The sequence below is a fragment of the Gobio gobio genome (assembly GCF_949357685.1).
Source record: "Gobio gobio genome assembly, chromosome: 24".
Taxonomy (NCBI): Eukaryota; Metazoa; Chordata; class Actinopteri; order Cypriniformes; family Gobionidae; genus Gobio; species Gobio gobio.
This window is the reverse complement of record NC_137120.1, coordinates 25657046-25669291: the sequence shown is the minus strand read 5'-3', so window position 1 is coordinate 25669291 and position 12246 is coordinate 25657046. Positions and strand designations below refer to the sequence as shown.

The following is a 12246-nucleotide window of genomic DNA, read 5'->3' as shown; positions in this document are numbered from 1 at the left end:
TCGCAGGCCGGCGGTGGCTCCTCCTGTCGAGGGCAGCCGGAGCGAATCCCATTCCCGCGCTCCCTGCTCCTCCCCAACATGGCGGACGGCAGCAGGCTCCCGCTCAGGGCAAGCGCTGGCGATTCCTCCGCTCCCTCTCGGACGGCAGCCACCCCACCTCGACCCAGGGGCACGGCAGCGAGTTCTCCGTCCCACCGGATCTTCATTCACTCCAGCACCACCGCCTCGGGCAGCTCCTCGCGGTCTTCACGCATCCGCGCTGCCCGACCTCCTCAGCACCGCGATCCCCCTCAGCAGCGAGGGCTCTTCGACAGCATGTCTCTCCTTCCTCCCGGGCTTCGGCACCAGTGTAACGAAGTTCGTTCGTGTGGGAAGAAGGAGGCGGGAACCGGCGAACAATAGGCTACAACATACTTTAATCAAAAAGAATACAAACAAAGTGAAAGTAAAAGCGGCAGCCCCTCACGGACGACTGCCGCACACACATAACAAAACATAAATAAAACCCAAATTAAAATCCAGGCCTGGTCCTCTCTCGTCCTTCACTGTCGTCGCTCCTCCTTTATACTCCCGTCACGCAGCTGGCGCTCATCATCATAATAATGACCGCAGCCTCGTCCCGCTCTCACGGCCCCTCAGCCTCGCTGCTCGCCACAACATTCATGAAGCGTGTTTTCTTTGAGCAGGTAAAATTAAAGGTTCAGTTCACATAACTGACTGACAAAATTATATACATGAGGATGCAGTGCATCGTCAATGCATTGTGATATCAAACCGAACCGAATCGATGGCATGATAATCGTAATCGAACCGAACTGTGAGACCAGTGTAGGTTCACACCCTCAGCGTATTGCGCATAATTTTACTCATTACCCATAGTGCGTGCACATAAAGCCGCCTCTCAGCACTAAATTGAGTTCTGTTTCACTGCTTATTGCGCTTAAACCAGGGGTCTCCACACTCGGTCCTGGAGGGCCGCTGTCCTGCAGAGTTTAGCTCCAACCTCAAATAAACACACTTGAACCTGCTAATCAGTGTCTTACAAGGCCCTAGTTAGACATTGATTAGCTGGTTCAGGTGTGTTTAATTGGGGTTGGAGCTAAACTCTGCAGGACAGCGGCCCTCCAGGACCGAGTGTGGAGACCCCTGGCTTAAACAGTCAAATACACACAAAATAATGTCAAAATGCCAGTCTTGGCGAGTATTCACGTAAACACAGTCAGTTATGTTTTAAGCAAACGTAAACAGTTGAGAAAGAAAACGCATGTGTAACAATATAATCGATCCGCGTGTCAGGTCTTACAGCCTACATACTACATACATTTTTTTAAATTTGAGATTTATACATCATCTGAAAGCTGAATAAATAAGCTTTCCATTGATGTATGGTTGTATATTGAGAAAATCCTTAGCAACGCATACAACTAATAATAATACATTTTTATATATATTTACTGTAGGAAATTTACAAAATATCTTCATGGAACATGATCTTTACCTAATATCCTAATGATTTTTGGCATAATTATTATTATTTTTTTAATTTTGACCAATACAATGTATTGTTGGCTATTGCCACAAATATACAAGTGTGACTTATGATTGGTTTTGTGGTCAAGGGTCACATATATCAAGCTGCCACATTATGGGATAATATTAAAAAGTATATATATGGCAGTTTTTCCCCATGGTATCCATGTCAAAATTGTGGCCAGTGAAAATGCTGGGTGGCTAGTAACTTTGGAAAACCATTAGCCACAGTGGCTGGTTGTCAGGATCAAATCAGGAAAGACTGGTGTGAGGACTCAAGTGCAGGAACAAGGGTATTTATTACACAAAATAAACAGAAACACAAATCAAAAACACACGAGGGAGAAATAATCTAACATAAAATAACCAAAACCCAACTTGAAACATAATTACCGGGAACGGAAGACGTAACATTGAACAACGTACCAACACAGGACAGAAAACAGAAAGAGATTAAATAGGAGACAAACAAGGCAGGTAACAAGGACAACAGGTGGGGCAAATTAATCACTAATTAGATGACAAGGAGGGTGGGGTCAAGACTGCAGACAGAAGCACATGGACCAAAATAACGAAACACCACCAGTCCTCAATGAAACAGGACAGACATGTGACACTGGTGAGCAAAGAAGTTAATGTCAAGCCCTGCTCTCTTGAGTAGGTACTTATTTTGAATAAGTAATTACTTCACGGCCACTCAAAAGTACATTATATACTATGAATGTGTGTAATATGAATGTAACGCACAACATTCAACATGATGCCCTTATCAAGTGACCTACCAGCGTCAGTTGAGTAGCTTCACTGCTATTCACAAATCCTCTCCCTTGTCACATAATTGTCTTTTGTCACATAATGCTTTTTGCCTACTATATAGTAGGGTAGTATGTGATTTTGGGTGCACCCAATTACTTGGCTCAGAGACTAATGCTTTTCTTAATGATTTTCAGGTTTCTACAGAGCAATGAGACAAGAGCCAGTCCACTTCGGCCTGATAGGTGGAAACTCCCACATCACCTATGTCGCATGGTACGAGTGCGGTACGCCAATTCCAGGGAAATGGTAGGACCGGAGTCCACACGGAACCCTGAAGAGCAACTCTCATTGGATGGGGTCGGTGCCTGCTAATGTCACATGACAGGCTTTTTTTTACTGTTTTCCCCCCACCAATGATGGCAAGTTCAGTCACTCCTCAGCCTACGTCACCAAGTTCGTACCATGTATAATAGTGTACAGGATCAAAGAGTCAGGGAATACTTTTGAGTGCATTTGTGACATGTAATAGCAAAACAATGCCTCATATTATTATTTATCGTACAGTAACTAGAACAAAGGTAAAAAAAAAAAAACGTTCATTATGAGAAAAACACTTTGGATACATTGAAGTGATGAACATAAAAAAAGAAAGGTAAAAAAAAATACTTGTTTAAATATTGGGAAGCTGGCTCCCTGAAACTATTTTGATATTTTGTGTAATATTATTTATCAAAGTTTGTGGTTTCTTCACTGGCTTTCTTCCAGTGAGAAAGGGCCAGGCTTTTATTAAGCGCTTTAAAGACAGCCTGGGCTTTTGTCTACCACCAGAGGCAGCTGTATTAGTTTAGGTCTCTGTTATGTCAGATGATATGTATAGCTGGGACTTTTCACTATGTTGCTTTTACAAACACAATGTACTGGCTCAACAAGTCAGCTTACCCACACTAGAATAGAAATAATGGACTCAAGACGACGTCACGTCTATGTTTACAACGGGCTGGGATGAACATAATCATTTTCTTTACATACGCACACACACACATCTACACACACACACAACATGCAAATTCTCATTCACTCAAATGCTTTGTACCATGGCTGTAGTCTTCCAATGTATGTCCTGGTATATTTGATGGTTCTAGATCGTAAGGATGACCTTACACTTGCAATTTGCACAGCACAAATGTATTTATATGTATATGGAGAGAGTATTTTTTCAGGAAACCTATGAGAGAATTAAAAATCCTGTCCCCTCAAGCTTGTGAAACACAATACAAGTTGCATACAAGTAATTCTCACTTCTTTTTTGAGTGTTAACCCACTGAATACATTCAAGGAGTCTTGAAGATCTTAATACTTCAAGAAGTGCTTGTCTGGGTCCCATATTTTGTACAGTTTTGTCCCTGCCAATCCCTTGGCAGAGTTTCTCTGGCTTATCCGTATTTTCATGGAATATGTTTGTAAAATGAAACTGTTGTTTGTTGTTGTTGTTCTGGATTTGTTTTCTTCTGTATGTATTTTACAATAATAAAAACCAGAAGTTTTGTTTCTTTTTTAATCCGCTGAGTCCCGTCTTTGTTGTTGCACTTTGGGGATTTCTAGAGAATACAATGAATCACAGTCTCTCAGGTGGGTCTGTTAACACTTGGGTCTCTTTGACCCTTGAGAATTTGAACACCATTAAACTACTCTCAACTTGCCCCATCTCACCAACCCAAATTATAAAAATAAACATCAATACATGCTTTACTGCATTACTATACTTTTCCAGAGCTAGAAAAAGAGAGGAGTTTGCCCTGCCAAACCCAATACAGGGACATTCTCTGAAAACCACAAAGCTAGAGAGAGGGAAAAAAAGACTATAAAATTCGAAATGCCTCTCTGTGACTTTATTAGGTTTCCAACCAAAAGAAAAAGGGGGCGCGTATAAGTGAGAGATAGAAAGATATAAACGTTAGTTTTGGTTGAAGACAATAAAAAGTCAACAGACTGTGTCCAAATCAGCAAAACTGGCAAAACAATCTGTTTGGTCACCATTTTCCACAACTTTATTTACATAAAAATGTTGCTATTATGCAACCTAATGTTTTTAACCAATTCAATGACGTATCTATGGCTACAGACCGGCCGACCAGTGCTTTGGTTGTGGGGAAATGGGTCTAAAGTCAAGATTGGGATTTTAAGGACATGTAGTTTTACAGGAAGACAATGCCGAGGTCATGAACAGCTTTGACTGGTATAAAGCTGCAGATTACGAGAAGTTTTGCCTAAACTCATTGACAGCAGGCCACCCTCACAACTTGACTTGTCTGTTTTCGACAGTGAGGCGTTCACACAAATCAACAGCTCTCTCTCTCTACAAACTTTACAGCTCGCTTTAATGCCTCACTCTTCTCACAGCTGCTTTCAAAGTAGCTGTTGCGTAGTCCGTGCCTGGCCTGTCAGCAAGAATTAAGCTTCTTGCAACAAGTCCAGTGTCCAATTTAGGTCCCAACACGTGCTGGGAGGATCTCGGGAACATTCACAAATACACATGGGTTTGTTATTAAAGGAGCTCTGGGTTTACTGACGGGACTTTGGTTGCAAGATTGAGCTTTAGTTTATGTGTATACAGTGGATCACTCAATATAAGCCTGAGGGTTGCTAAAGTACTAAGATCTGGCAGGAAAATCAAAGGATTGTTGCCACAATCATTTGGCGGCCATTTGGACATCTTAAAATTGCTGTTTTAGGTAGGCCGCTACATTTGTTTCCCCTCATTCTGGCGGCAAGCAAAATAAAACTATTAAAATAATTGGGAGTAGGTGCGAAATTAGACATTTCTAAAAGTGTTATAATGTTTACTACGTCCCTGGCTACAATAAGGTTTTACTCAGCAAATATTGCAATCAAAGGGTTAGTTCACCCAAAAATAATTTACTCACCCTCAAGCCATCCTAGGTGTATATGACTTTCTTCTTTCAGCCAATATCTTAATAATGGGAGTGAATGGTAGCATAGATTTTGAAGCTCAAAAAAGCATATCCATCCATCATAAAAGTTGTCCATACGGCTCCAGGGAGTTAATAAAGGCCTTCTGAAGTGAAGCGATTCTTTTTTGTAAGAAAATATCCAACTTTATAAACTATAATCACTGACTTCCGGTAATGGCCGTACTCAAGTCTAGTTCCGGCGGAAGAGTGACCTCTGACTCGACGTATGACATAGGATGTAGGAGTAGTGTAAGGTGAGAGTAAGCTCTGGCGGTTCAAACAAATAGAGCTGGGCAACAAACTCAAGCTCCTCCAACATTTCTTCTTAACAATGCTAGTTTTAGACTTCTAATTCGTGACCAGTGTTTCGTTTTGCTCTATCCTCAGTGCTTCTGCGTTCATCAATATGTCATGTGTCGGGTCAGAGGTTACTTACAAAAACGCATTGCTTCATTTTAGAAGGCCTTTATTAACCCCCTGGAGCCGTATGGATTATTTTTTTGATGAATGATGAGCTTTTTTGTGGTTTCAAAATTTCCATTCACTCCCATTATAAAGCTTGGAAGAGTCAGGATATTTTTTTATATAACTCCAATTGTGATTGACTGAAATAAAAAAGTCATATACACCTAGGATGGATTGAGGGTGAGTAAATTATGGGATAATTTTCCTTTTTGGGTGAACAATTCCTTTAATTGTAATTATTTTGAACAATTAGTTGCCCAATGATAGGGAAGAGGAAAGAATCTGCTGACTATCAACCCGAACCAAAATAAACCTCACAAAGCAAATGAAAACGTGCAGTGGTAATTTTCATGGCTCACTGGAGTACTGCTGAATTGGTCTCATTTTTTATGTGTGCATGTGAGTGTCCTTGTCACTTAATGTCCTCGATCAGTTGTGGTGAAATAGATATATGTGTGGTTTCAACCACAGACGCACATCCACATAATAACCAGCTCAGCATATTTCCAATGGAGTAAGATGTTTGTAGAACCAGATGGTGTAGTTACATATACTTTCAAAACCATGTCCTAGCTAGCCAAACTTTGACCCTTTGACACTGACTCCTGGAATTACCAGAAAACCAGCCAATTGGATTGAAGCTTGTGATATATGTAGCATATGGTCTGTGAACAAGAAGGATGAGCACTGAAAAGATTCCGCCTGTAACACAGAACTATCCTTCACTAGTTTTGTCATTTATCTCATCCTGTTTTGAAATAAGTTTCTCTGCTTTTTTTGTTCTGTCATATGGGTTTTTTTTTCTTTGCAGAGTGCAGTGTCCGTTTGTTTTCTTCTTTTTCGTCCTCGAAGACCAGATGTGCATGTGCATTTCGTTCATGAGATGCATCCAAGATGGAAATATTGTTAGTGAGAGTGTTCTTTATAAACACTTCAAACGCTCATAAGCACCACAAACATTCTGCTAATCCACCTTGGAATTAAATTCAAGAAAGTCATTTGAGAAATGTTCTAAAGCCAGGGGAAAACTTGCTGTCACACAGCTGTATCGAACATAGTGTTTGATTATACATTTTCTCACTGTTATCCTCTTATTCTGCGATCAAATAATTCCTTTCATTAAATGTAACCATAGTCACACATACACAAACAAAGATGCTTACATCATTCAATAGTGTGAAATTAAAGGGGACTGGTCGCAACTGGGTGGGATATATTAGGCAGCAAGTGAATATTTTGTCCTCAAAGTTGATGTGTTAGAAGCAGGAAAAATGGGCAAGCATAAGGATTTGAGTGAGTTTGACAAGGGCCAAATTGTGATGGCTAGACAACTGGGTCAGAGAATCTCCAAAACTGCAGCTCTTGTGGGGTGTTCCCGGTCTGCAGTGGTCAGTATCTATCAAAAGTGGTCCAAAGAAGGAGCAGTGGAACAGGGTCATGGGCGGCCGAGGCTCATTGATGCACATGGGGAGCGAAGGCTGGCCCATCAAACAGACGAGCTACTGTAGCTCAAATTGTTCAAGAAGTTAATCAAGTCAGAATACACAGTACATCGCAGTTTGTTGCGTATGGTGCTGCATAGCCGCAGACCAGTCAGGGTGCCCATGCTGACCCCTGTCCACAGCGGAAAGCGCCAACAGTGGGCACGTGAGCATCAGAACTGGACCACGGAAGAAGGTGGCCTGGTCTGATGAATCACGTATTCTTTCACATCAAGTGGATGGCCGGTTGTGTGTGTGCGCCGCTTACCTGGGGAACACATGGCACCAGGATGCACTATGGGAAGAAGGCAAGCCGGCGGAGGCAGTGTGATGCTTTGGGCAATGTCCTGCTGGGAAACCTTGGGTCCTGCCATCCATGTGGATGTTACTTTGACATGTACCACCTACTAAAGCATTGTTGCCGACCATGTACACCCTTTCATGGAAACGGTATTCCCTGGTGGCTGTGGCCTCTTTCAGCAGGATAATGTGCCCTGCCACAAAGCAAAAATGTTTCATGGTTTGAGGAGCACAACAATGAATTTGAGGTGTTCCCCAGATCTCAATCCAATCGAGCATCTGTGGGATGTGCTGAACAAATAAGTCCGATCCATGGAGGCCCCACCTCGCGACTTACAGGACTTAAAGGATCTGCTTATATATTCATTATATATTGATATAGAACATTATTTATTTTAAATGTTATGTCATTACCATTCCTCATTCTTTTGCAGTATTGTCATTTATTATCATTAACAATTATTTTAATATTAACACTAGAACCGCCACGGGGTAAAATTTACCCACGGCTGTTTTTCAAATGTACATAACAGATTTCCAATAAAATATCCAAGTCTCCCAGTCACTGACTTTTACTAAAACTGTGTTATTTACAATCCCCTGTTGTTAAAAATTGTTTAGATAAAACCAGATTTTATACCTACATTTATACCTATAAGCGCCAGCGGGTCAAATTTACCCCTATATAATTCCTCTATTTCCAATTTATTATTGCTCTTCATTGTCTATTTAGGGTATTTTAGTAATTTAAATAACATGGGTTATCTTAATATGGGATTAATGACATTTTATTTATTTCCATCTAATTCTCGTCGTCATTGCAGGCTGGTTTAGCCTATAGTCACCAAAAAGTGTTTAGTGTAGCCTGCTTAAAATAGCATAAAACAACAGGACAAAAACATAGTTGATGACTAAAAATAATAATTTCATGACTCTGTATCATGCCACTGTCTTCACAAAGTAATGTATAGTGACATATTACGTTTTTTAGCCGTAAAAATACAGTAATAATCTGCATGGGTAAATTTTACCCGCTGGCGGTTTTGGGTATACAGTGACCTCTGGCAGTTCTAGTGTAAAATTAGAATAATAATGTATTACATAGTATATAACAGTACAGCTAATATTATAACAATTCTATTGACATCATTGCATATTCATATTCATATTATGTCATTATTATTCATCTTGGTGTTGGTAATCCTATGTTTACTACACGGTAAAAAAAATCAAAAACGGAAAATGCACTGGCAATTTTCTGCCAGAACATTACCCAGCAAATTTACGGAAATTTCCGTTAACCCCTAAAACACAATACAATACAATGCAATACGTAATTCCAAAATACACATTAAAAAAACCTGAATAAAACAATATGGAAGATTCTGTAATAATATAATAAACTAATTTTACAATAACTAACAGTGCTACACCACTGCTCAAGGTTATGAATTATGGGTAAACTGGGTAATGTAGGGTAACGTGACAAATGTGTGTCACCTCCGAAATGCCAAATGCCCCATAAAGTAAATCGTTCTGTTCAGAATCTGGGCCTATTAATGTTAAGTGAACTGAGAGCTGGAAGAGATGAAAACAGGAGAGAGACTGGTAATACCATTTCCATCCTGATGAACACAACTCACGATCACCCAGCCAATCAACATAGAGACAAGGACCATCAATCTTGTTTCTTCTCTGTCTTTCTCTCACACACTTTCATGGGAGCCAGGTATCTTCTCCAAGCAGGCCATCTCTCCATCAGCTCCCTCACTCAGGGAATCCCGATGCCGAGATGATCAGGGTATTTCCTCCACAATGTTCCATGTGATTTGTCAAATCTCAACCCAGTGGGAGAGACATGTCAACCAGAAAGAAAAACACACAGAGTCAGTGTTTCCAAAACAATGTCTTGAGAGTCGCCTCCAGCAGAGAAATGGCACACACACAATACATAAACACAATTATTATTTCACTTTTCAACACGAAACTCATTTCCATCAATCCAGTCAGAGCATGTGATTTGTTGAAGCCAAAGCTCATACTCCTATAGCACATTAATCATATGAAAGAGAAAGAAGAGGAAAACCGCTCTTATTTTCAGCAACATGCCAACTCTGCATTTAGCATCCAAAGGCTTTTCTGGATGATAGACGAAAGATGCTTTGTGCAGTAGACTGTTTAGCTGGCACTTCCTGATTTTGCCAAGTTAGACATGTTCCTGGGTCAACATATGTTCGAAAATGTACTTATAACCATAGCCCTACCCCTAAATGTAACCCTACCCATACATTTTCCCTAAAATCAAAGGGAAATGACAATGTTGATCCAGGAACATGTTGCACTTGGTAAAATCAGGTTCACACTATTATATGAAATCGACTAAAAACGCTGTATTTTGCATGCCAGCAGTTAGCAATGTCACTTAAAGGCACAATATGTAAGATTTTAATCGGTTTAAAATATCCAAAAACCACTAGAACAATGTTATATTTATTTGTTGACTTGTGCACTTGCATTTTCCCAAATGTTTCCAAGAATGTTTACATCCAGAGAAATAAGCAATTTTAACCAGAACACGGACCATGTCCGTGCAATGACATCATACCCACGTTATCCTCGATTTCCGGTTTTATTTTGTAGAAACCATGGAAACACCAAAGACGCTTTAATATATAACTGTTTGGATATATTCATAGACAGAAAACAAATCATTGTTATTTAGCTCAACACAGTTAGTCTTATTGTTTAAATCTCGTTTTCTTGCTTTACCGCGAGTACCATGTTTTACTAGCCTGGCTCCGCCCTCCTACGTACTTCCGCTCAATTTTCATTTTCCTTCAGTACTCCGTCTGGGACTGCAGTGTATTCTTAGGTTTTCTCCAAACTAATTTTTACAGTCCAATCAGCGAACAGAGGGAGTGGCTGAGAACGATGACGTTGATGTCGTGCGCTAGTTTGAGATGACATACTTCACGACCAAACGTTAGCGTTTGGTTATGGCAGATCCAGAGTGGCTATGGACAGATCCAATAGTTTTAAACTTCAACAGAGTACCCGCCTTCAAGGAAGTAAACGCTTGTCAATGGAGAATGGCCAGACTCTCTGTACAAATGAAATGTACTAGAGTCTGGTAAGACCAGGCTAATGTTTTACCATGCCTAAAATCGATCTAGCTTACTGCAGTGTGCAACAAGTGTCTCATAGTAGACACAGAGCGAACGCTCAAGTGTATATAATATGATAAAACAGTGCTGCGTTACCCCACATACACATGAGCAGAAGAAGAGGAAGCGTTCATCTACGGCATAATAAAAGCTTTGTGAAATCAAGGCGTCATCAAGCTACGCCTTTGTTTTGAATAAGCGACCTCTAGTGGCAAAAAATTACATATTGTGGTTTACACCGTTAATGAAAAATGAATTGCACTTTTCTATACGTCAGATCAAAATGACCATGTTTGTCACAATGCCAGATACATTTTTGAAATCAACCTTATTGTTGATTTAAAGATATTTCAAATGAGTAGCCTACGATGCGTTTTGTGATCCGTTCTGTGCTATCATACACGTGCGCCTGACATCCCCGTTTTCATAGATTTGTGTTTTTGTAGTTTACACAAAGACAATAACGTTCTCGTTTTCAAAAACTTGCACTTTGAAACTTGTTTTCAGGCCCCCAAAACAATGTTGTCGTGTAAATAAATGACCAAATCGCATAAAAAGTTTAAACAGTGTTGTGTAAACGGCCCCTTTGTTTGTTCACTCTCAGTTTCCTGTTTCCTTTGTCTTAGTTTGTTTAATGTTTAAAGTGTGCTATCGAAATAAAGTGTCATTTAAAAAAAAATTTATTCAAAAAATTGTTCGGTGTGGTGGAAATGACACCACAATTATGGAAAAGTCATAGTTTATAAAGATTTTAAATAAATATTTTTCACACAATAAATATTGAAATGGTTCATAATTATTTCATTCTTTGTGCAGCTTTAAACATGTAATAATTCATATTATGTATTTCCATTAGTTAAACTAAAACTATTAGAATACAATTAAATATAACAATTAGAGGAAAAAAAAGTAAATTAAAATTATAAAATTAATAAATATGTTTAATATGAAGTAGAAAAGCACAAAACAAAAACAAACTAAAACTAAAATTAAAACTGAAAAAATAAAAGGTGATTATACAAATGTTTTAGTATATATATATATATATATATATGCTACTAATATTTGTAGTAATACTAATAATAGTATATGAATTATAATAAAATAACACAAGGGTAAAACTAAATAAATAAAAGGTTTTTGAAATGTAGTAAAAAATAATTATGAAAGCATGAAAATTTTTTACCTTCATATAACAAAAAGCTGTCAGATAAATGAAGATACATGAAGTTGAAGAAAACCTTGCAACAAAATGGACCAAGCTACAGCTTCCAGCCATTTAGAATCGAGTATGAAGACAGATCATAGTAAAAATTATGAGTAACATGTTCACTAACTCTTCTTCTACCATTAAAAAATAACCATTTTCACTTCTGTGAGAATGTATTCGATGAATACAGCAGTGTTTTCTACATGCCGATGTGTTCAGGGAAAACAAACCTTCAAAGCAGTCCTGAATTTAAGGATTCAAAAAAGGCCACACATGCTTCAAAATAATAAAAAATACTTATCTTCCAATCAGTTAACAAAGAAACACTGTGTCCAGAAAGATCATTTGGTGACCTGATTTCCGTGCTA

General features: G+C 39.2%; 1 protein-coding gene across 11 annotated transcripts in view; it reads left to right on the top strand.

Annotated features, from left to right (window-relative positions):
• Positions 1 to 3843, top strand: part of abi3bpb (ABI family, member 3 (NESH) binding protein b) — a 38477-nt gene extending 34634 nt beyond the window's left edge. For 10 of the 11 annotated variants that reach the window (XM_079807620.1, XM_079807627.1, XM_079807619.1 and 7 more), the window contains one exon: positions 2481 to 3842. In XM_079807620.1, the coding sequence (XP_079663746.1) occupies positions 2481 to 2596 (116 nt within the window). In that variant the 3' untranslated portion in view covers positions 2597 to 3842. Of the gene's footprint in view, positions 1 to 2480 lie in introns of all 11 variants that reach the window. The other variant, XM_079807621.1, reaches the window with a different exon arrangement.
• The last annotated feature ends 8403 nt before the right edge of the window (positions 3844 to 12246 follow it).